This window comes from Melopsittacus undulatus, chromosome Z (genome assembly GCF_012275295.1).
Source record: "Melopsittacus undulatus isolate bMelUnd1 chromosome Z, bMelUnd1.mat.Z, whole genome shotgun sequence".
Classification (NCBI taxonomy): Eukaryota; Metazoa; Chordata; class Aves; order Psittaciformes; family Psittaculidae; genus Melopsittacus; species Melopsittacus undulatus.
The window spans coordinates 24,959,617-24,985,866 of NC_047557.1; the positions used below are offsets into that span (position 1 = coordinate 24,959,617).

At 38.9% G+C, this 26,250-nt stretch overlaps 1 protein-coding gene across 2 annotated transcripts in view; it reads left to right on the forward strand.

Annotated features, from left to right (window-relative positions):
• The window catches only part of AP3B1 (adaptor related protein complex 3 subunit beta 1), a 161,013-nt gene that overhangs the window by 16,280 nt on the left and 118,483 nt on the right, over positions 1-26,250 (forward strand). For both annotated transcript variants that reach the window (XM_034073030.1, XM_031042735.2), the window contains exons 2-6: positions 2,033-2,108; positions 7,511-7,585; positions 13,114-13,209; positions 15,231-15,391; positions 17,887-17,953. In XM_034073030.1, the coding sequence (XP_033928921.1) occupies positions 2,033-2,108; positions 7,511-7,585; positions 13,114-13,209; positions 15,231-15,391; positions 17,887-17,953 (475 nt within the window). The remainder of the gene's footprint in view (positions 1-2,032; positions 2,109-7,510; positions 7,586-13,113; positions 13,210-15,230; positions 15,392-17,886; positions 17,954-26,250) is intronic.

Here is a 26,250-nt window from a genome sequence, read left to right on the forward strand (position 1 = left end):
TGAAATCTGAGGGCTGTCATATGTCAGAATATATCCAGGTTTCACATTCACTTTTGAAATCCTGTCTGGACATACTTGGTCTTGCTGAGGAGGCTTTGATTTTCCCCATAGCAGCTCTCATAGTGCTGTGCTTTGTATTTTGTATAGAAAGGTGTTAATGACACACCAGTTATGGCTACTGTTGAGCAGTGTTTGTACAGCACCAAGACCATGAACCATTGCCTCCCTTAGACTACACTGAGGAGGAGAGGGGCAGAGTGGCTTGATGGTCTCCTTGTGTCCAGACAAGGTCAGCCCACCACACTGGATTTCTGTGTTGCCCTTCATTGTGTGAAAGTTCAGAGTTTGTAAACTTGGAAAGTTTTCGGAGTTCTTTGGAGTATTGGTGTCTCTTCCCAAGTCATTGTTTGCTTTGTCTTTCTTAGTATTTCAGCAGTCTGGGCATTACAAAAGGCTGTTTCTTCAAAGAATCTGTTTTATAAATTTTCAGAGTCTATAAATGTGGTTAGACTGTGATTGATTGGTTTCTAAAAAGGCAAGCAGGGTGAGGTTTCTTTACAGTGATGGCTAATGAAAAGCTGTATCTGCAAGAGAACATTCTTACTGGTTTAAGATTTTCACATGAGGATTTTACTTCAGCTGTAAAAAGTGCCTGGATGCTATATGGGTGTAATCTTAATGGCACGTAGAATAGATACATGACAGATCTGAGACTGTTAATTGTGAAAACAGGGCATAACAATTTACAGTTAATTGTGAAAACAGGACATAACAATTTACAGTCCAGAAAGGTAGATGAAAACATAACATTATATGCTTGTTCTCATAGAAATTTAGACAGCACTGAAGTCTCCTATTGGTCTTCTAAGTGATCTTTGTAAGCTGATACTATATTTCAACACAAAAATGTCAATCTCAGCCTATTACATTTGGCCCCCCTGGAGCAAAAGGGAGAGGCAAATGATGCCTTGGTTCAGACTAAGTTGTTCTCTTGTGCAGACACTTCAACCTTCCAGCCAGGGTTCAGCTAACATCTGATTAAAATTGTATGGGCTTCCACTGTTGTTGGAATGTGATACATTATTTTATGTATCAAGGTCTTGCACCTGTGTGGGAGCAATCCCAGGTACAGCTACAGGTTGGGCAGAGCAGAGATTCAGAGCAGGCCTGCAGAGAAGGACTTGGGGGTGTTGGTTGATGAGAAAATGAACATGGTGTGGCTGTACTATGTGCTTGCAGCCCAGAAAGCCAATTGTATCTTGGGCTGCATCAAAAGAAGCATGACCAGCAGGTCGAAGGAGGTGATCCTGCCCCTCTACTCTGCTCTTGTGAGACCTCACTTGGAGTACTGTGTGCAGTTCTGGTGTCCTCAACATAAAAAGAACATGGAACTGTTGGAAGAAGTCCAGAGGAGGGCCACGAGGATGATCAGGGGACTGGAGCACCTCCCATACGAAGACAGGCTGAGAAAGTTGGGGCTGTTCAGCCTGGAGAAGAGAAGGCTGCATGGAGACCTCGTAGTAGCTTTCCAGTACCTGAAGGGGGGCTATAGGGATGCTGGGGATTCATTAAGGACTGTAGTGACAGGACAATGGGTAAGAGGTTAAAACTTAAAACAGGGGAGGTGTAGATTGGATATAAGGAAGAAATTCTTTCCTGTTAGGCTGGTAAGGCACTGGAATGGGTTGCCCAAGGAAGTTGTGAATGCTCCATCCCTGGTGGTGTCCAAGGCGTTATTGACCAGAACCTTGGGTGACATGGTTTAGTGTGGGGTGTTCCTGCCCATGGTGGAGAGGTTGGAACTAGATGATGTTAAGGTGCTTTCCAACCCTAACTATTCTATAATTCTATGATTATTTTACTACATGCTTCATTATATTAGGCCAGCATGTTAACAAGTGCAGCATAAAAGTGAACGAGAAGGAGCTGTGTTTCACCTTCAGTTGATGAATTCATGCAAGAATACAGAACTGGTATTCTGGTTTTGGTTTTTACTTTTTCTAATTGGTGCTTAACTGTTTTTCTACCATAGAAATGAAGACCTAAAACAAATGTTGGAAAGCAGTAAAGATTCTGCAAAGCTGGATGCTATGAAAAGGATTGTTGGGGTATGTGGTTTTTTTAAAAATTATTTTTATTTCTTGGATGTGAATACTGTTTTTCCTTTACAGATCCTTTATCAAGTCAGCATTTGAATGTCTAAATGGTGTTTAAAAGCGACTGTGAAGTCCTTAATTTGAAATCTCATGTAGAAATTTGTGTATCAAAATCCATACAGTTCCCTGTTTTTAAAAATATTTATATAACTGCCAATATGCCTATAAATAATTATTTTCAGTATGGGGGTGAGACCCTAAATAGGAAATGGCTACTTCAGAAAAGCTTCAGTGGCTGTCTTTGTTCAACAGATGGGAAACAGCAGACACTTGCATGAGTAAAATGACAAGCTGCAACCCTATTTTTACTTCAGGTTATATATGTGGGGTTTTTTTGTTAACGAGCATGTTGCCTATATATTTGACTAAGAAGTTCAGGTGAGCTATGTTCCCATAGAGGTGATTAAATGATGTTTAATGCCATTGTGTATTTAAATCCTATAAACTGAACATAATGGTGATAATGTCCTTTTATTTCTTCTTAAAAGTACTTGAAGAATATAGTATAGAGAGCTGTTCAGTGTCCAATTTTATTTTTTTTTGGACTTCTGCGTTTGCTTTCTCTCGTTCCTTCAGCCTCCTCTTGATGGGCTTTTTTGTTTTGCTTGTTTTTTTACACGGGTTAATCCTATCCAAGCACCTACTGAAGTAAGTAGGTACAGGTTGTACCATGCAATTGTATTCTTTTCTCTTACTCCAGAATTAGCCATTTGTCCTTCATCCTCCAGTGATGAAGATTCTGCTCATGCTGGTTCTCTTCTGCTTTTGTCTTTACTCCTGGTCCTGACAGAGACATCAGTTACCTATTAGATCTGCCTAAACTGTCAACTCTACTACTATTTTGTAACTTCATGAAAGGTTCCTAAGGGTTTGAACAGTTGAGAGTCTGGCAACAGAGGCAAAGATACTGTTGTAAGAAATCATGGCCTTTGGAAGTGCTATGGTTTCAATCTATGGTAACTTAAATTCTTCTGCTTGTGTCAGAAAAGGTCTTTCTTCTGGCTGGGGAGAGTTGCCTGTTGCTCCCTTGGTTTTCTTTTTCAAAAAGGTGGCCAGAAATTTATCTGTATTTGGAAACTGTTCCAACTGAAAGTGTGTGTGTATATGTATATAGGGGAATTAGAAACTGTTAAATTGTGTCAGTTGTAAATTTTAAACCAGAGCTTTACTAGATCGATTTTTTTTTTTTTTTACAAACAATGCTCCCACTATAAATGAATGTGCAATGAGCAGATGCACTCATTTTAAATATCTGCTGCTGCTATATATTCAGAGCAGTTCTTAACAACTCTTTCTATAATTTCCTAGAAGTATATAGTGCCATGAAGTTGGAGATACGTGGAGATGCATGAATCTGGACCACTGATTGTCCTTGATTGTCTTTTGCTGGGGTGATCAGGCTCAGGAGCTCTTCAGTAAGGGAAGCAGAATTGAATTAAGCACGTTCTTCTGCTCCCTCATTTCCCAGTTCCAGATTCTTGTCCTTTTGTAAGTTCATAGTCTGTTCTATTAGATTTACTGTATCGTTTGTTCTTAGTCTCTTCCATGTTTTCAAGGTTTTTGCTGTTATCCTGTTTTTAAACTGTGTTTCATAGCACATCTTGTACCAACCTCTGGTTCACATAACAAACTGAAACAATGAGCTTTACAGGCCAGAACTGGGAGCTTGCACAATTAGTAGAAGGCCTTATAGCAGTGGTGATTATATCTTGTGTGGCACAAAGATGCTTGTTACCAGTTGTGTGGTTACATCTAAAATGTTCTTAGGGATGAAATGTGTTCTCCAGAGATGAAAGACTTCCTCCAGTCTTATTATTAGAGGAAAAAGGAACTCTGTTGTCAGACTATTGTTTAACATGTCTCACTGGGGTGTTCATTTTCACTAATTTTAGGTAGAGGAAAAAGCTGTGCTTACCAACAATTTTCTTGCTCTTTTAGTAGACTTTGAGGCAGAACCTTCGTTCATCCATATAGGTGTGATGAAAAAGTACCAGGAAAACACTGCTTAGGTCTCCTTTTGCTATTTGTTCCTCTTTTAAGGTGGCTTGTGAACTCTCTGCCAGGGTGAAGGGGATTATTTGTTAGATTCACTGCAAATAAAACCAGATGTGTTTCCCAGAGGTTGACTTTTAACAACGTAATTTCAAGCATAGGAGTATTCTAGTTTTGATCTTTCCACTCTACCTCATACATCAAAGTGGCTAAGCCCAACTTCAGCTAAAACATGTGACCGATTATCAATGACCTTTTTGTTTGGTTGGTTTTTCAGTCAGTTTTTCTTTAGTCTTTCCTCCTTACATGCATGCCATATAATAACTGCAGTCTTTGGAAGAGTATGAGCAACACTACTGATTTAGAAATTAAAGTGTGCACAAAACCAAGTTTATTCTACTGTATGCAGGAAAACATAATGGTGAATGCTTCTTTTGAACCAATATATTATTGTTTTTGTTGTATTATATATTATATATATTATAATATTTTATTATCTCTTTTCACAACCAATACATTATTGTTACCACCTGTCTTGAAACCTTTCTGAACTTACCATCTAAATATAAGTGGAATTTTGCTCTTGAAGATTTTGGAGCAGAAATTTAGGAAACTAATTCATATGCCTGATTTCCCACAGAGAATTTCATCCATGTCTGTATGTGTCTCATAAAATACAAACAAAAAAAACAAACCCGAAAAACAGCAAAGAAAACCAACCCAGAAAACCATCAAACAAAAGAAACTTTAGTACACCCTGACATTATACTTCCTCTAGAATGAACATTTCTGTCTGTAGGAACTCCAGGTGGATAAGACAACACAACTGGAGACTGTCTAGGCACAGCAACAAATGGACATGATAGACCTTAGTCTTGGAAAGAGCTAGTATGTCCTTTCAGGTTAATGATCCATGGGCTAAGGAGGATGTACATTAATTGTTACAACTGAATGAGTCAAAATAAACTCTTCTGAACACCCTAAATACATATTTACATGGTACACTGGAGCTACTATGGTTGACCAGTTCAATAATGCAAGTAATGCATGGACTCATACTGTCACACCCTGTTATGGTGGTCTAAGGATAATCCCTGTTTTTGAAAAACATAAGCTCTGTTGGGTTAAGATGAGGCGACTGGTATTATTTTATTTTCATTGCGTCTTGCTATGACGTTCTACTTGACTCTGGTCAAGCAGGTCAAGGGAAGTGATTCTCCCCCTCTACTCTCCTCTTGTGAGACCCCACCTGCAGTACTGGACTTAGCTCCCAACACAAAAGGGGTGTGGATCTTGGTGGAGGGCATCCAGAAGAGGGCCATGAAGATGGTCAGAGGACTGAAGCTCCTCTCCTATGAAGACAGACTGAGAAAGTTGGGGGTTTTCAGCCTGGAGAAGATTCTGGGGAGACTTTTAGAGCAGCTTCCAGTGCCTGAGAGGGGCCTAAAGAAACCGGGAGAAGCACTTCTAACATATAGTGATAGGACAAGGGGGAATGACTTTCAGCCGAAAGGGGGTCAATATAGATGGGACATTAGGAACAAATTCTTACTATGAGAGTGGTAAGACACAAACAGGTTGACCAGAGAAGTTGTGGCAGCCCCATCACTGGCAGTGTTCAAGGCCAGGTTGGACAGGGCTTTGAGCAATCTGATCTAGGGAAGATGTTTCCTGCATGTGGTAGAGGGGTTCAAACTAAATTATCTTTTTTTGTCCCTTCCAACCCAAAACATTCCATGATTCTGAATATGGCATTTATTAGGAAGATGCCCCAGTGCTGAGAGCAGTGGTTTAATGTAGTTTTTAGTTAAAGCCCTTGAAATACATGTATTATGTTTGCTTATAAATTTGTTACTTCCTGTGCCTTAATACAGTTCCAAGATGTTGAGTTGGTTAAAGTGAGTCATGCTGGACAACTTCTCTTAAACTGTTTTGAAAGGCTCACTAAGTATTTACTTGAACTACAACTACCTTCTTTCTTCTTACAGACTCTTTTTTATAACCTTTGAATATGCAGTGTGTCAAGGTGTTACTCAGTTTTGCATTTTCTTGCTTTTGTTGCATGATGTCCTAGGTCTTTGTGTTTCAGCAATGGAAAAGACCTGTGAGGTAGGAATATGAAGTATAATCAACTGTATAATATTGAGTAAGGGTGGGAATGTGATATGAAAGTTATGAACAGCAGAAACTGCAGTTGCAAAAGTCATGTTCCTGTCTTAGATCCCTGTTTATTTGCTTGCCTTAGTGAACTCTTGTCCTTTCTGATTAGCTTGATAATTGGTTGACTGGATCCTGCCCTTGATCATAGCTGCGGGTGCTCTGAGTCAGTATTCAGCAGTGCTGTAACTTGATATAACATGTTCATGCAATTCCAGTGTTTGCAGCTTGGATGTGAAGTAGTGGCAGACATTCTGCTGGAATTGGATCTGAGAAATAAGAGGCTAAAGCAGCTGTAGTATATACTGAAGTATATTATTCCATCTAACATCTTTACTTTCTAATAAATAGCGTCCTCCTTATGCTGTTCATAAAACAGGTAAAGCTAAGTTGCAGTTTTGTTGTTTGTACTTTTTATTGAGACAATCTTATGATTTACTGCATGCCCTAGGTTCAGATTTCTGTAAGGTAAAATATGAAAACTTACTTTAAAAAACAAAAAAACCCCAGTGGGTTGAGTGGTCTTGTTTTTACTTTGTTGAGATTTTGTTCTGTGTAAATACTGAAGTGTTTTTGTGTTTAACTTTCTCTGAAAAACAATCTTGCTTTGTTTTTTGAAGTGTGTTGTCATTTTTTTTCCCCCCTCCTTGGTTCTGTTGCACATGAAGATTATTCCAGAGAAAAGGAACAGGAATTAAGCTTGTATAACTTCTGCTGATGGTTTTTGGTTGTTTTTTGGGGGGGGAGGGGTGTGGTTTGGGTTTTTTTGGTTTTTGTTGCTGTTGCTCTTATAGCAGCTCCCAAAAGGCAATTCTGTAAAGCTTTTCAAATTAGCAAGATCTTTGGTTTAAGTAATTTTTAAAGTATTAAAAATGATTTTTAGTCTGATAAGATAAAGTCCAGCTCATTGATTCTACCCTCCAAACTTGTAAGCAGCTAGCACTCAGGGGTTTTGCTGTATGGATAGTATCCTGTGAAGTCTAATAGTTAACAAAAAAAGCAGAGAAAATGAGGCTTTGGCCTTAATTTTGTAGAAGTCAGGTTTGAAATACAGATCTGGAATAAATGTCTGTATCTTAAAGCAAACACATCCTCCACTCCTGAAAAAAAACACCAACTCACCACACCAAGTAACCCACTCTAATAACGTATATTATTACATTACTAAATTACTGCATTTTTTGTTTTGTTTGTTTTTTTTTTAGATGATTGCAAAGGGAAAAAATGCTTCTGAGCTCTTTCCTGCTGTTGTGAAGAATGTTGCCAGTAAAAATATTGAGGTACAAGTCCTATGTTCCTACAACTCATTAAGTATACTGTTATTGGAAATCTGCTTACAAAAATTTTATCTAATTGTAAATACCTGACTTCAACATAAAAAATAATAGAGATGTTATAGTTTATAATAGAATTACTTAATGTTCAATTTCAATCACAGCATTAGTTTAACATGTAAATAAAGGAAACATAGTGGGTGATTTGGAGGGAGGAATTAAAGCTAGGTACGTTTTTAAAATTGATTGCTTAGAGAAGGTTTGTGCAAGCATGCGGTGGTAATTCTGGGAAAAGGCATTATAGTTTATTTGAGGGGTGGTGCTGCTTGCAAAGTTTGAGTAAGGCCTGTGCTATGCAGTATTTGAAAACTTATCTTGCAGATCAAGGATGAGAGGTAAGAGCTGGGTAAAAAAGTTTTAACTTTTCTATGTCGTATATTTATAAAAGGAGTGTATCAGCATTAGGATTGCGGAATGAGATAAATTTAACTTAGTTAAACTTGTCTGTATGAATTTGTAGTTAGGCAAAATGTGATGTTACTAATGAAGTGTATTGGTTCTTTTGGTAATTTAGTCTCGATAATTTGTTTAATGGTTCACTAATGTGAATGCATGCAAGTCCAGAAGATTACAAAAAAAATTTAGATTTCTAGTCTGGGAATCTTGGAGAGGTAATGACTATTTGGGATGGGGGAGTAGGTCCCATCTTGAGCAGAGAAGAAATTTTTTGGTAGTATGCAGTGTAATCTCTAATCTTTGGGTTACTTTATGTCTTGTAAGACATTGACACTTAAGCAAAATCATACAGGTGTCTTGTTTTACGTACATGCATTTCTTTTGTATGAGAATTATGGGAGGAGTATAAAAAGGGCAAGCAAGAAGAATTTAAACTTCCTATGAAAGTGGCTAATGAAGAACTTCAGTCAGAATTACCTGCTACAGAAGCTAATTTCTGGAGTGGAGTTGTTTGAGTAAATTTACTGAACTTGCACTAAATTGCATTATACTAAAAGAAAATGTTTAATAATTTTCAGGATTTCCATATATACAAACAGTAGCAGAAATAGTACATTTCTTCTTTCATCCTGTTTACCAGCCATTTTATTTTAGCAGTTTGGTTTTGCTGCAATACATGGTGTTAGACACAGAAAGTAGCTTATGTATCTTTTTATCCCTTTTTCCTCATAAGAAAGCAAGAAAAAGAATCCGTCCTGTACTGGTGAAAATTCAGATATCAGGGAAGTTAAAAAAAATGAGATTGTGGTCAACTCTGATGTGTTTAAGTCCAAGGCTTACTCTGTGGGTCAAGGATATCTAAAGCAGCATCTGTGTTGTACAAAAAAACACAAGTTGTTTGTTGAAAGTTGTACAACCTAAGTTTTATAAAGAAAATGTTACTCTGATGCTCACTACCAGTACTGTGTATACACTGTCAGCTTCAGTGCAGTGGTGTCAGAGTTACAGTTGACTTGACAAATGAGATTTGGATGGAAATAACATCTAAGTTTGTAGTTTAAATATGTGCAGTGACTAACAAGCATCAGTTTGAGGAAAGCAGAACAACAATGTAATGATATTAGTTGCTTCCTACTGCACAGGATCATAACTTTGGAAAAATGCAAAAAAACAGGGGTTTGAAGCATTGGGTTTTAAGAAAAGAAGTCAATTGAATGCATTCTCTAGTTCTTCCTTTTTCTCCTGGAAATATGTACTTCAGTCTCTGTTGTTAATGGGAATGAAAAGTTGCTTTTTCGTGGTTTGTGACACTGAAAATTAGATTTCTTGCAATAATAACTTAAGCAAACTTCTGTCTCTAATGTGCTGCAATATAGCAGATCATAGATATGTCTGTTTTCATTCCTATTTGACATGGATAGTGAAAGTCAGGTTTCAGTCTAATTTTGGTGTTAAAGAAGTTATTTAGCTACTACTTTAAAACTTTGCATTCTTTCAAAGAATGGAAAAAAAAATTTGACTGCAGGTGAATATTGAGGTCTGGTAAGTCAAGGAGGCATAAATGTGCAAAGATGACAATTTGGAGTCTTTCAGAATTTATTGTATTAAAATAATTTTAGAGATTGTAACTATATATTAAGTGATGAAAGGACATGAGGCAAGAAATCAGACTAGTTAAATGTTCTCTTCCATTTTAAGTTGTGTTTGTAAGTTGTAAGTACTCCGAGTCAAGTTTTAAAGAGAGAAACCTCACAGTAAAGAGGAGTTCTTTGGACAGTATTGCTCATCTTGGATGCTTTTAACTGTTAGGGCTGGAACAGCTCCTGTAGTGAAACTGGGAGTGTATTCCTGATAGATGTTCACACTCACGTTCTGTGTGTATATACACACAAGAAATACACATGTAGAGAGACAGCCACATAGATTGATACAGGGTACTGACATGAACACAAACAGTACCAGCATCTTCTCTGTTCAAGATAAAGGTCTGCTAGTGGGAAAATATGTATACATACACAATGTACAGCGTGGATTCATGTAACAGCTCAGATACGGTCTGCCCAGTAGCTGGCCCCTGGATCCCAGTCACCCTCTTCGCTGACACATGGAATATGAGCCCCTAAAGCTGCAGCCCCATTTCAGTTGCTGGTACAAACTGGTGTACACATAATGAGCACATGTTATCCAGTACTCACCTAGTTTCCCAGTAGCTACCCTCTCATGGTCTTGCCATTAGGTGCACTGGTGTGTGCATGACTGTGCACACACAACTGCACCTGGGCAGAACATTCAGGGTCCTCTGCTAGCCAGCCCACTGTAGTTATGCCCTTAGAGAGATGCACACAAACACATGGTTCTTGCCCCTAGAAACCCACAGGCCATCTAGTTTCTCTGGCAGCTGATGGCATTGCCCTGGTCTATGCTGTAGTAGTGCTACAGTCTTGCCCTTGGATGTCCCCACCTTTACCTGTCTCTTTTCCACACCACTTCACCTACTTGCCAGCTAATGCTGCTTGATCCACTGGTACACCTGCAACCATTCCAGTCACTGGCATGATAGGCACATGGTTTCAGGTAGTCCAGTCTCTTCAGTTGCTTGCATGTATGCTCATGGGCCTCCTGCTCCTGGCCTGTGACAGCCAGACCCTCACTTGTTCCAGGTGCTAGCCACAGTGGACTTAAAGACCCTTATGACTGGAGGTCCTGTTTCAATTGCTAGAGTCAAACTTTGTCTCCTCTCTTTATCTGTGTCCCATACGGGTATGCAGAAAAGCCCCTCAGCCTGAAAGGTGCTCTGGTGTCGACTCTTGATGTGTTTAACACCTGGACATGGGAGCTGAGTAGATCCTGGGAGGGGCCTGACAGGATGTCCTTTCCTCTCAGACTTAAATTTTTGTTCCTAATACAGCTGTGTTTCTCTGCACCTCTGGACTGATGGTTCCTGCTGTGGGCTTGGAGGAAACTAAGGCAGGGTGTGAATTGTGAACACCCCTTCACTCTCCTTGTGTCTCTGTGCTTTTTTGTGGGTGTGCAGATAGGGTTTCATCACATAACCTAATGTTAATTAGCATTTTAAAACAAATAGTTAAGTGAATTCACACGTCTTCCTCTATGCTGTACTTTGTTTCCATGTTACTTTTTTCCTTGCTGTTTAGTGCTAGTGTTTTATGTGGGAAGAGACTGTTCAACTTAAAAGAGAACAGGGTGTGCCGTAAAGCCAGCTGACTAATTTATCAAGGTTAGTTGATAAGTTTAGGTCATAATGTAGCTGTGTAGCCATCTAGTTAGCACTTCAGGGTCTCAGAAACCTTTTTCATGGTCCAGTTGCTAGGATGCTTTTGAAATAATGAGGACTTAGTGGATTAATTCAGATTCTTAGTGCATTGATCCTGATACTGTTTTCTGAAACTGCTTTGCTAAACCTCCTGCAGAATTCTTGCACAAATCTGTCCGTACAAGTTGCTACAATGCACAAGCATTCATTAAGTTCATCTGGGTGACTTTGTATCTAATTACCTTTCCTTCCCAGAAATGGCTTCTGTTTGGTTTTGTTGTTTTGGTTTTGACCCTTTTTTTTTCTTTGTGTGTGTGGTTTTGGTTTTGGTTGGGTTTGTGGGGTTTGGTTTTTTGTGTTTTTTTGTTTGTTTTTCTTTTTTAAATCAAGACTGAATGCTCTGATATGGGGAAATGGAGGTGAAGAAGCAGTAGAACACGTTTGTTTGTTTTGAGGGAAGCAAAGGGCATCTTATTATCTACAGAAGTACCTTGTGATTTTTTTGTTTTTATAAGTACACACTGACCTCAGCTTGATTATGTGCATCATGTCATGGATGGTAAGGATACAAAAAGTGACCTAATAAACAATTGGTGGTATAGAACAAAAATAAGTCTTGGTCAATAACTCATGGAGTTTGATGTGCTTATATTGATAAACTAATTAAACAAATCTAACTCTGTTCCTCAGTCCTAATGTGCCCCTGTTATGATTAATTTTATAGAATGGAGTATTTTAACATTGAATGAAGGTAAATGGTAAAAGAGTAGTGTAGTCACGAAGCTCTAAGTGCTTCCATTTCTAGTCACAGAGTGGTTTCAAGGAAAGGAGGCTTTCTTTGCACACCTGCAGTCATTCAGTGCATAGGCCTCTTGTGGTCAATGTTGATTGCTGCTTGTCTATGGCTGAACAACAAATAATTTAGTATGGTGTAACCTTCTGTGATTTAATATTACGCTTTTTGCCAGAATTGGCACAAAGACATATCTTCTGATGGTGACAGTAATTATAGCACAGCTGTAGTTGAGGGTCTTTCAGAATTTTCCATTAAAGACCCCAATAGTTGGTTTGCAACTCAAAGGTAAAAAATGTTTTCACTGTTTCCTGGGCATACAGTAAACGTGAGGGGGTAAAGTGAAGTAAATTGAATACCCTCCTCCCCCAAAATCATACTGAGGCTTTCTTAATCTTCAAACATCATATCTTTTGTAGTATGTGTATGTTGGCTGTATCTTTTGAATGCTTATAGTCGGGCAAAACTGGATCTAATATCTTGTACTTTTGTCTGAGGTGTAATCAGAAGTGCTCTTTTAATCAGATTTAAATAGTGTAAGTTACCACACTTCAGCTGGAAGTTAAATTATCTTTCAAATATGTTAAAGTAATCTATGTTGAGTTTCAGAGTGAAATAAATTAGGCTTGTTGAAATCCTTGGCTATTGCAGTTTAACCTGTCTTCCATAAGAAAAAATCCCTGAGGAACGCTCAGGTGCCAGTTACCACGTGTCAGCTTCTTAAGTTATTCAAGTCTTTATTTACTAGTTGATAATATAAAGCAATACTTCGTGTTATTAGCCTTCATCTGTTTGTATCATTAATTAGGTAATATTGCAGCACCTGGGGGAGTTTCTGTTCAAAGGATTATAGAAAATCTTAAGACATATGAGAAGTATGTGAGTACTCCAGTGGTATGTTAAGTCTTCCTTCAAAGAAAAAGATGTTGGTGAAAATGTGTAATCTAGGACTTGGTTTTATAGAATTCTACAACTTTCTGATAATGATATTCACTGTGTTTTTCTTTTCAGATAAAAAAGCTTGTATATGTTTATCTGATGCGTTATGCAGAGGAACAGCAAGACCTAGCATTATTGTCCATCAGTACTTTCCAGCGTGCTTTAAAAGTGAGTGGCTACCAAACAACATTTCATAGAGAATTCTGAGCTGGTATCACAAAAATAAATATATCTGTGTAAGTGTAGTATGGTAAACTAAAGCATGTAAATACCTGCATCTGCTAAAGTATTTCTATGATATGTCATTGATGAAGTTTTTTGTGTTGCCTGAAACCTCGTCAAACCTGCACAAAGGAAAATTAATTCACTACAGAAAAGCAGCAGGTTGATGCTCTCAAATTCATGTACCCATTTAATTTCTGGAATGCCTTCTTTACACGGGAGCATATATATGTAGAAAGAAGACACTATTGTTGCCCTGAACCATTTGTGTTTCTTTTAGCATTTTGTACTGCTTCTCTCAGATTCAGATCACAATGGGAAATGGGATTAGAAAATGAAGATGAGGATTACCTGTGAAGTGAGACCATGGAGAAAATACTTATTAAGTCTCTGCCCTTAAACTTGGCTGATTTTCATCATAAGAGATGGTTGGGGATTTTTTTTTTCTTGTACTCTTCTTGTAAGGCTACTCTAGGTTCATAATGAATTTCTGCATGTCGCAGACCCAGACCTTGGGTCTTGTTGGAAAATGCTGCAGTTGGAGCACCAGGTGTGCCAGCTGTAGGAGCATCCCACAAGTGACTAGAGAGCTTTTTGCCCTTTTCCTTCCAGCTTTTTTTGCAGTGTCATATATACTGTCTGTGACTGCCATGAAAAACTAAAATTCAAGTGACTGTATCACATGTTTTTCATGAGATACGTGTACAGTGAATACTTCTCATGGCTTAACTTTTTAAAGAGCTGTGGATACTGGGAAAAATGGATAGATGGTAGGTCAAATGTTGTGGTTGAGTAACTCAAAAAGAAGTGGTGTTGTGGGAAGGAGGTAGATGCCAAGCTAGCTGAGATTTTTGGTGACTAAAGAAATTACTATGCCTGCCGTGAAAGATGGCCAGATGTAATTAGTTCTCTTCATTCATTTTTTTTGTAACATCTTGTTTCTGGGTTTGTAATGAAGATTGTAGTGCAGCTCTATGTATGGCAATTTTTTTCCCTATTTAGAAATTTTTAGGATATTTTGAACTTGTATAATAGGAGATGAGCTTTGCAAACTCTGATAGAAACAAGTTATTTTTCCAGAATTGTCAAATAAATTGCTTTTACCATGCAGGTACTACTCAGAAGCTGCTGATATGTAGGAATTTTGGGAGTTTAGATGAACAAAGACTAATTACGAGAATGTAAGAAATGTTTTCTGGGAAGTGCCCTTTTGGCAAACAGTACACTGAATTAATGCTGCTGCAATTTTGGTTTGCCATACTTTAGAGGATTTGGTACTTGATTAAGCAACATTTTTCTCTGTGCCCCAAGCCCGTGATTAACAGACGAGATTTACATTACAGTTAATCCAAACACACATTTCTGTGCTGTTATTGGATTTCCAGGCTAACCCTAGCATTTTATAAAGGGAGCAAGTACTGAGATGAAAGAAGGAAGAGTAGGAAGTAGAAGTCTCGAAACATTTAGCTTAAAATTAATTTTCTTACTGGCTTCAATTTATTTCCTGTAGTAAAACATAAAATGGACATGGTGTCAAGAACTTGAACAGGAGTGTTGCAACAGAATCACATTTTCATTGGACAATTCTTACATTTAAGTAATAAAAACAGAGCTAGTTGTATTTTCCCAAGAATCTGATCATTAAATAAAATAGTAGAACTTTTCTATCCATTATTCCAATAATGTGCTTGGGAAAGTGAATGTTAATCTTCTCCTTTGCCAGGTTTCCAAATTTTCATAGTGTTTCACTGTTTTCTTTCTTAATTCCTTTTACTTTTTTTGGTTGTTGGAAGTTTCTTGTGTGAAATTTGTCATGTTTTACTAGTATTATATTTCTCTTGTAAGACTGACTGGAAGTCAGATTTACATGCTTTCATATGCGGTCACTAATTAGTGTAAACACTGCAGAGAATTTAATGATGCATTTCTGCACCGTCTTATTTCCCTCCTCCTCTTCCATTCTTTAGGATCCTAATCAGTTAATCCGTGCAAGTGCTTTGAGAGTTTTATCCAGTATCCGTGTACCAATTATTGTTCCTATTATGATGCTTGCTATTAAGGAAGCTTCTTCTGATTTATCTCCTTATGTGAGAAAGAATGCAGCCCATGCAATCCAAAAGCTGTACAGGTAAGTGATTCTGACAAATACTGGAAAGCAATATTAAGATAATTGTGGGCTATGTTTATTAAGACATAAGGTGGGATTGGCGTGTTTCAACTCCATTAGATCTTGTGAAGTATCTGGAGACATTCTATGGCTCAATTTGGTTGGAATCCAGGCAAGTGTCCTGCTAGAATAACAGGATAACTCTGAAAAGATTAAAAAAGAAACTGATGCACCATCTTTTTGTTTTAGTATGACAATTATTGTCATCTGTGTAGCAACTATTTTGATAGGTATATTCAAAATTGAAGATGACTGTGTTTGGTGTCTGTATTTTTCATCCTGATGGCATTTGCCATAGTTTGCAGCACAGGTGACAAGTGATAGAATCATAGAATGGTTAGGGTTGGAAAGGACCTTAAGCTCATCAAGTTCCAACCCCCCTGCCTTGGGCAGGGACACCTTCCACTAGACAAGGATGCTCAAAGTACTGTCCAGCCTGGCCTTGAACACTTCCCAGGATGGGGCATCCACAGCTTCTCTGGGGAACCTGTTCCACTGTCTCAAGTCCCTCATGGTGAAGAATTCCTTTCTGCTATCTAGTCTAAATCTACCCTCTCTCAGCTTAGTTTTCGAACTGTTGTAGCTGCAAATTCCATCTTACCTGTACTACAATAAGGTTCATAGTTACTTGTGAGTGAAGTTGTAACCAACAACTGCATCCTTGGTGGTAGGATTTTGGAACTACTTATAGAAAGCTTATGAACTTTTATTGTCATATTTTCCAAATTTACTTGTACAAATGCCATATCTGATAGCACTGGTTTACTCCAGGACTGAGAGAGTATAGCTATTTGCATCACTGGAGGAAGCAGCAATACTGGGAACTAGTGAAGAGGCTGTCAAATTAAAACCTGTCCACAGGCAGGTCCAGTAGGCTTCCCTGCAAACAAGAGTCTTTAATAGACAGTTTTAGCAGATGTTTCAATAAGGCTCATGGCTAGTAGCTCCACAGTTCAGTGGTACAGATTGTATACTGGTGGCAAGGCTGTCTTTTGCCTGCTTGTAATGAGCAAGCAATTTCTGGAGAGGCTGAGGTTAGTCAATATCAGAATTCTGGAGGGGATAAATTTTTGGTATGAAGATCATTCAACAGTTCATAGAATCATAGAATCATAGAATAGTTAGGATTGGAAAGGACCTCAAGATCATCTAGTTCCAACCCCCCTACCATGGGCAGGGACACCTCACACTAAACCATGCCACCCAAGGCTTCATCCAACCTGGTCTTGAACACTGCCAGGGATGGAGCATTCACAACCTCCCTGGGCAGCCCATTCCAGTACCTCACCACCCTAACAGTAAAAAATTTCTTCCTTAGATCCAGTCTAAACCTCTGCTGTTTAAGTTTCAACCCGTTACCCCTTGTCCTGTCACTACAGTCCCTAATGAATAGTCCCTCCCCAGCATCCCTGTAGGCCCCCTTCAGATACTGGAAGGCTGCTATGAGGTCTCCATGCAGCCTTCTCTTCTCCAGGCTGAACAGCCCCAACTTTCTCAGCCTGTCTTCATATGGGAGGTGCTCCAGTATACAGTCTCCTACATCTTAACTACTCCATGTTCTGCAAGCATTTGAATAAGAAATAGCAGTTTAATAGTGCCTGTATGCTCCACTTATCTTTTGGTTTCCATGACTTCTCTACCGGTTTGATAGTCCCATGGTTCAGTTAGTGGTCCATTCAGACTTTTGGATGTGATTTTGATACTCCAGTCTTTGTTGCATGTAGTGTCGTGGTGTTTGGATGGATGTCTGACCTGGAAGAGCTTGTTCATTTGTGTTCAATCAATCTTAACATCAGGAAACTTACATGTCAAACAGAACATATTTCAGGCATAGTGTGAACAGCAACATTTATGCCCAATGTGGTCAACAGTGCCAGGTGCTTTGGAGTAATTTTAGCATTGAAAATGCAAAACTTCTTGCTTATTTCACTTAGAGAGCGTTTCAGAGCTATTAGTATCTTCCTTCTATCAATAGAAAACTGTACCACATACTTGCACCTGCTTGCAGTGAGATTTTGAAAAGGACTTTTAAAATAGCCCCATCACTTGTATTAATATTCCATACTGTTATTAGTAGATGCCACAATGGGAGCAGATCACCCTGAGCTCTTTAGCCTGTTCTGTTATTTTCACTCCAATAATGCTTCCTTTGTTGTCTAAAACATGTAAATCCTAACATTTTAATTAGTTTTAAGTATTACAATTCTTAGAGAACCCACAACTGGTATAACATAAAGACAAGCTATAATTTGATTTTATACTCCTTCAATTCAATTGTATTCTATTATTAAGTTCATTTACATTCAGTTCTTTGGAATCTTTGATTTTTCTGGAAGTGGTTTTTTTCAATGCACTTGGTTCCCAGTTTGTGTCTGAAGGTCAACAGACATAATCTCTTTTAATTTTGGATATGTCTCACCAAATGAGTAAAAAAAAATCTTATTTTTTCCTTCTAGTCTTGATCCAGAGCAAAAGGAAATGTTAATTGAAGTGATAGAAAAGCTATTGAAGGATAGAAGTACGGTAAGAACCAGTACGCTATTGCATATGCATGTGCTTTAAAGAGTTTACTCCTGAGGCTGTCATTCAGCAGTACATACTGCACTTTGCTAATGCTGATGTGGTTTTGTATGATTTTAATTAGAAGTATCATTGCATATTTACGCATTATACTATGATTGTGATAGTGACCATGTCCTTTAATTAGACTGATAATTTTACTTGTGTCATGGGTATTAATCTGTTCTTGTTAGCAAGTTTTTTATATATACTTCTTTAAACTCAATTTTCAAAATGAAAGTTATGTGATGATATGTATTGGTGTCTGTGTATAAATTTTCATTCCCACTTTCTCATTGGAAAATTGGCTAGATATTTCAATTTGTGATACTGTATGAATGACTTCTGTATGGTGCACAGTATGCCTATTGATGTCAGTCTGCCTTGTAGTGTGTACAACTGTTAAACAATGGTACTTCTGTGTGCTTGTTTGTGCTTGCAAATATCCCTACTTCCAATCTGGTAAATAAAACTGATGTCCTTGGTCAGCTTCAGTATATTTAACACCCCTGTTATATTTTGCCTGCCCTACCTAGATACAGGGTTTTCACATGAACTCTTGGAGGTTTCATGATATTCATACACTTTATTCCTGCATCATATGAGTAAGTTTCCTAAATCAGAAGGGTAATGAGCAAGGAATCAAAGATACTCGAGATAGAAAATAGGGTTGTAAATGAAAACATTCGCTTGATCAAATTACTAATTTAGTGAATGTAAATCTTTTTGGGTAAATGAACATATCTCTACATGCCAGATTACATGTTGCTTCATCTCTTCTTTGCCAAGTGTATTTGTAACACAGAGGACTGTGTCTCATTCTAGCACAGTCCAAGTGTTCAGGACCTGAATGGTGGGGGGTGTTCTCTAAAATACATTTTGCAACTTACACTGAAGGGTTACTGAAGGACAGTGCTGGAGCTTAAAGGCTCAGCAGATGGTAAATCAGTTAGTTAGCTCTCCTGACTGCATCTAAGCTTGACCTGTACTCATTTGTCGGAGGCCTTTGTGCTTCTGTGGAGTTGCCCCCCAGTGGTTCTTTGTGTGTTTTCTTTTCACGTTTCATGTTCTTGGTGTGCATGCAATCTGTGAATGTGAGATTAGATTCTTTATACCTGTGGAGGCATAAAGGGCTAAGAAGCTATCCTTGTTACTTTTTATTGCTGATGACAGGAAAATACAATCCGTATGTTTTAATTCTTTTTCTTAGTCCCTATTGCTTATGGTAAATGGCAAGTTATCCAACCACTAACTAGGCTATGATTCTATGAACTAGTAACTTACATATTTACTTTAACAAAATGCTAGAGAAAAAAAATGGAGTCGGTTTGGATCTTCTTTTTCCCCTGCACACTGATATTGGCACTTGGAGTTATTTGCAAGGGGATTAACATTTATTGCTTAGTGTGTACCGCAGTTCTAGTGCCTCTGTGACAGTGGATAATGGACACTGTATTTATAAAGATACCAGCTGAAGCAGTCGTCAAAGATATGCTATTTTGTCAGCACATTCAGGAAGCTAAGAATGATGGTCTAGAATTGGGTCTTCTGGACCTCCCTGAGACATAATATGGTTAACTGCTGCAACTTTTTCCTCTCCCTGATTCCTCTTGGTCTGTTCCCTAGCAAGACCTGATTCCAACCTGGGCTGAGACATCTCATCTTCAGAAGTTTTGATTTTTCACAAAATTGTAAGAGAAGTTACTATTCCAAAAAGGAACCCTACAAATCTCTTTTCAAGACTCTCTGAATAAAACCTAAGTATTAATATGTGCTCTTTCATCCCAGACTCCACACCTTGTGGTGATCTAAAGTGGATAGGTCTCTCTTTAATCCTTTAGAGTTTTTTGACAACCAGTGTAGCACAGAAAAGCTTTATCTTATGTAGTTATGCCTTGTCATGTTCTGCTCAATGTTCCAAGAAAACATCCACATTTACTAACAGGGAGTGCATGGTGCATAAATGTTTTATTAGCAGGTAACTGTATGTCATGGTTTGAGCATGTTTTGAGGGTGTTTTTGTTCAAGGTTTTTTCCAGCCAGGTGGAGGAGGGGAGGCCGGGAGGAAGAAGAGACAGGACACCTGACCCAGGCTAGGCAATGAGGTATTCCATACCATAGCACATGATGCCCAGGATGGATACTGGGAAAGAGAAAGCTGGAGGGGGAGCTCTGGAGGAAAATGGAGGAGGGAGCACGCGGTGCTCGGCCAGGCAGGGTGGAGTGAGCTATGGGTCGGTGGCTGGTGGGGTGTTGTATTCTTTTCACTTGCTGTTTGCTGTATCATTATTATTTGTAGTAGTAAATGGCAGTAGGGGTTTTGTGTTATGCCTTAGCAATTAAACCGTTCTTATCTCAATCCGTGGGGGCTACATTCTTTGGATTCTCCTTCCTAACTCTCCGGGAGTTGGGGGACTTGGTTTAAACCACGACATTTTTGGCGCCCAACGTGGGGCCCGAGGGTTTGAGATAGGAACAGATCTGAGCGGATTTATGGTCTCTTGTCACAATGCTGATTTATTGGCTCTTAGAGGTTTTTCTCTGGATCTCGCTGTTTCGGGATTTTGCCGGGTACTTTGTGTATGGATTGGATGTGTTTGTGTTTGTCGATCATGGGGCTTGGGCTAAAGCTTTTGTTTCACTGTACTTTGTGTCGGAGGCTTGTAATACAGTGGGGCTCTGGCAGCGGGGGGGGTGGACGTGGCCGTGGACTTGGACTTGTATCAGGCCGTCCCGCTGCTCTTCGCCGTCCTTGTCCTTATCCTCGTTGTCGTCTGCGTGGAGCTGCGTGAAGCCGGGAAGGAGCGGCCCTGGGAGCTGCCGGCAGCTGAGGCTGCCAGGGAGAGCGGCACGGGGAGCCAAACGGCTGCGGCAGAGCAGCAGGAACAGGCGGGGGAGGAGCGGAGCAGGGCGGTAGCTGAGCGGCAGGATCAGGCAGCGGGGGAGGTGAGTCCCGTGGCCGTTCCCGACCCTCCGACGGCCGAGAGTGTCCCCCGGAAGGCGCCCACCGAGCCCCAGCAGGATGCAGGAGACCACGCAGCACTTCCCAGCAAGGCAGTGAAGGAACCGAGTCCTGCCACCGTTCCGAACCCCACAGCGGCTGAGAACATTCCCCGGAAGTCACCCGCCGAGCCCCAGCAGGATACAGGAGACCACGCAACATTTCCCAGCAAGGCAGAGGAGGAAGATCCGGACTCGGGAGAAGAGAAGCTGATAGTGGGAGAGCTGGCAAGCACGGCAGCTACATCAGCCCCAGTGACAAGTGCAGCAGCAGCACCTGAGAGTTCTGACGGTTATGAATGGCTTTTGGGTGCCCTTGGGACCTGCCTGCTGATTGTGATAGGGGTCAGCATGGTGGCACACACACAGAGTGTGTTCTATCCACAATCATTTTGTCTGATCCCAAAAGTTAAGCAGAGTCAGGTTTGGGTCTTGTCTAGGGTTAGACAATGATATAGGAGCACCAGGAGACTGTCCCCAAGGCTGGACAGTCACGAGTGGCAGGGCATGTGGGACAGTATGGCCAGGTATCTGATCCACTGGGCCCCTCCAGTGCTTTGGAAGCATTGGAAGTGGAAGGCAGCTGTATGGAGTCCCCAGCAGCAAGCTGTAGAACTGCTGAAGGGGACAGTGAATGATTTTGAGCCTGGTGGGCCCAGATACTTCAGGCCATCATTCCAGAGATGCAACATAGAGATGTCTCATGATCAAGGGGTGGACTTAAGAGTGATGGTGTATTGAAAATGTGGGATCTGGGCATGACGTGAATGGTACGGAATAAGGGGTGGATAATGTCATGGTTTGAGCATGTTTTGAGGGTGTTTTTGTTCAAGGTTTTTTCCAGCCAGGTGGAGGAGGGGAGTCCGGGAGGAAGGAGAGACAGGACACCTGACCCAGGCTAGGCAATGAGGTATTCCATACCATAGCACGTGATGCCCAGGATGGATACTGGGAAAGAGAAAGCTGGAGGGGGGAGCTCTGGAGGAAAATGGAGGAGGGAGCATGCGGTGCTCGGCCAGGCAGGGTGGAGTGAGCTATGGGTCGGTGGCTGGTGGGGTGTTGTATTCTTTTCACTTGCTGTTTGCTGTATCATTATTATTTGTAGTAGTAAATGGCAGTAGGGGTTTTGTGTTATGCCTTAGCAATTAAACTCTTCTTATCTCAATCCGTGGGGGCTACATTCTTTGGATTCTCCTTCCTAACTCTCCGGGAGTTGGGGGACTTGGTTTAAACCACGACACTGTAATTTGAATAAACTTATTCTTTGCTTTTAAATGGAGAACATAGGTATTTTCTCATAGCACAGGGAATACAGTACCATTTGTAGCTACTTTTAGCTTTTAAAATTGGAGCAGATGCAGTTGCTTAAGGGGGTGGTCCTTATGTACATGTGTTTGCACATCTAGGCTGTACAACCTTGAGCTGCCTACTTTTTAAATCTTATTTAAACTCCTCTTGCAAAAGTCATATTAATTTGAACCACCATTCTGTATTCTGTAAGGGAAGCTCAATTTTATGCGCTTTGCAGAAAAGAAAAAGATGCTTTGCATACATAAGAACAAAGGCTTTTGCAATATATTTTGCAGTCTTTGTAAAGAAAGTTGAGTTTGTTGTCACAGGAATTCTAGAAATGGGCCTGAGCTGTAAAACAGCAGCATTTTGTCATACCCTCATGAAGTGCCTGTGTTTGATTGTTTTTTTCGCACCCTCTGTTGGCTGTTTTGATAGTGAAATGGCCTGGAATTTCTAGGGTGAGACTCGGACCACAAGCATTTACTTGACACTAATCTCTGGATTCCTTCAATTTAAATGCACAGAGGCTGTTTCGTTACGTCAGCATTAGTTATCATGAGCTGGTATTTTAATCTTATGTCAGCAGATCCATTTGTTGGGGAAGGGATGATACTTTCCTTATATAGTGTCCTTACCAGAATGTGAGAGATTGCAGTGACATTGGGAGTTGTTGAGCACCAGTGATTCTCCACCTTGCTTTCCCTTGATGGAAGTGTCAGGTTACTTCTAGCATTTCTATGTTATTATTGTTATTATGGCTAATAATCCCTAGACAAGCCATAACACATTGTATATATTAACTGAGTGTGGGGAAATCCACCATTCAACTTTTTTGTTTGTAAATTTTGTGTTTCGGTTGGTTGGGTTTGGATGGTGGGGGCTTTTGGTTTTTTGGGGGATTTTTTTTTTGGTGGTGATGGTTGTGTTTGTGGTTTTTTCTTCCATTTGTTTTAAACATGTTTGGAGGAAGACTGCAATTATGAATATTAATGATGTATAGGACAGTTGAATGTTCTCCAAGTGATGCTTGAGTTTTAGCTGTAATGAAAAGTAAATTTTTACTCGTAATTTATTTTCTCTGTTTAACCTCAAGCAGGGTTTTTGAAACTTTGGCATAATCTCTACATTAAGGTGAAACAGGATGACTACTAAATGCAGATGCCTTTAAATTTATGTCAACTAGTTTTTGGTTTCTTTTTTATTTTTTTCAGGGAAGACATGGTATTGTGGATTATTAATGCAGTTTATGTTTTAAAGAAAAGGCACAATGTATTTAAATTAGGGTAATTTTACATTTGAAATAGCAAGAAACTGCCTGGATGATAATTTTACTACAGTAAAATGAAGCCGTTTAATCAGAATGAACAAAATATATTCATTTTTTAGGTCTCAATCAGTAGTAAATTTTAGTGTAAGCTGAGGTAAGCAAAACTTAAAAGAAGATGAGATCTAACCTTAACCCAGCACTTCATTAACATTTCTGGTAAGATAAATGAAAGATCACTCTACTCCTTAAGTGACTTAACACGAAGATTCAATTAAAAGCCAAGCTCTCAGTTAATCTAAGATGCAAAATTATCAAGTGCATACCATCGTTAACATATCTCAAGGGTAGCTAACTGGGAATTGGAATGTATCAACGAAGTCTGATTTTTGTGCCAGTGTATTTTATTTTTAAACAGAGAAGATGTTTTAAAGTATTTTTATTATAAAGGCTTAAGAATCTGCTATGTTTTTACCATTGCTTTACAGAAAAAAAGTACCTCAGACTTTGATAAGCAGGTCCCAGAGCATGAATGCCTGCTCCTTTTATTTTTGAAGTAATTCTAGATAGTTCAGCAGCTGACATGATTTTAGGTAGAAAAGAAGATAAAAGCATGTATATATCTTACGCTAAAATGATTTTTTTTCTGAAAGCCTTATAGCTAGTTGCATAGTCATGTGTGAAGGTGTAATTGGGTATTTTAGAGGAAACTAGTCCACTTTTTCTTTTCAGTTGATTCTGTATCACTTCACTGTTATGCTATTTTTCGATTAATTTAACAAGCCTGATGATTAGGTTACTGTATAGAATTTCTTTAGTGCTAATTAAGATTTACACTTTTTTCTAAAAGCTAAATTTTCCTTTAGCCTCTGCCTAAATAATATTTTTTCTTTTGAGAGTATCTTAATCACATTGAACTACCTCTAATATCTAAATAAATTTATTATTCTCTTCTGGTGTGATAATTTACTTCTAAATATAACAGATGCAACTTAGAATTAATTCTGGTTTGGGTGTCAAAAGTCTTTACACAAATGTGTGAGTACTGAGATTTCTTTTGCGGACTGCCAAGTGAGACCCCTTAGATTAAAAAATGATCCCAGGAATTGTTGATAGCTTTGCAATGAAGATCTTGATCTTTACAAAAGCAGTGAATTTGGGGATAATGGGAAAAGAAAGCTAAGCTTCTACTTTTTTAACAGCAAGCTTCTGTTAATAACTCAGTATTTGAGCTTGGAACCCAAATATGTGGATAAGAGAGTATTTTCTTAACTTATTGATTTAATGTTGGTAAAAAGCTTCACTTTTGTGGAAAAAAATTACCGAGTTTGTGCAGATGTTTTATTGTGATAGATCTATTATCCAGCTATTAGAAGATAAATGACTGATCTTTTCCAGTTTCCTTGCCTCCAGAAAATTGAAATAAGAAGGGGAATATCATTTGGGCTGTATGATTAGGGCAGGTAGGGTGGCCATTAATTTGAGAGAGAAGAATCTTGGCAGCATAGGCCAACTTGCACTGTATTATCAATCAAACCTCGACGCACTTCTTGTGATGACCCAGCACTCTCAGGTTTTTGCAGCGTTAATTAGAATTCATGACAAAATAGATGCAAGGAAACGTTTTGTACCCTTCATAATTTTATAGAAAATTTATTGTTATTAGAGGAACCATTTGCTTAGTGTGATTTTTTTCATTACCAGCTTGTCAACTAGCATAGATAATCTGGAGAAAATATGAACTCCATAGATTGGGTGTCACTTTTGTTGATGGTTCATACAGTTTACCTTGGAGCACAGCTAATGGCTGAAGTTCATAGCAACAGCACAGAAAAACGTGGCAACCAGTGGAAGACAAATGAACCATGTTTATTGCTTTAATATAAAAAATACATAAATGGAAAGCAGCATTTGAATTTGATGAGCTCATTGCGAATTTTGTTGGAATGATTTATGTTTTCTCCTAATACAAAAAGCTACTATTGACACAGGGAGATGGAAATTAACTGACTGTTTTTTGGAAACCGATACTTTTTGGTTTTATATTCTGATTGGATCATTTTGTTTTAATTCTGAATATTTTTATGGAATGTTGAGTATTCAATAAAGAAAGATTATTAGCTGTTCCTCTGATGTTTAGATGTATAGTATGATCATACTATAGGGGAAGCAGTGTCAACTAGAAAATAATCTCTGATTAAGAAAGTATTAGGAAATTTTCTCAGGTAAATCCTCTAGTTACCAGTGCATTCTTCCTTACTTTTTTTTTTCCACCCCTTTCAAATGAAAAGCCTAATTTTTGAAAATGCAGTAATGGGGAAGAGAGATGTGATGTTAAACAGTCTCGTGATGCATGGCATTTCTTGCATTAACTTGCAAATCTAGGGACTTGCCACAGGAATAAAATGCTTGTTCAGTGCACCTCTTGTATTTCATAGGTTTTGTGTTCAAATTTATATTAATGTCTTTTAAGCATTCACAAGTGACATCATTTTCATTCTAAATCTGAATCGGTGACCGATGTATATAGAAATAAGTAATTACTCAGAATTCCTGTTTTATAGTATTTTTTTGCATTAGATTTGGTTTTACTCATAGTAACGGAACTTTTAAAAAGCCAGTGCTATTCACAGGATATCTGCTCAGTTTTGAAAGATCTAAACTAGTGTTATATGCATTATTTTATCTCAGCTTTCAAACTATA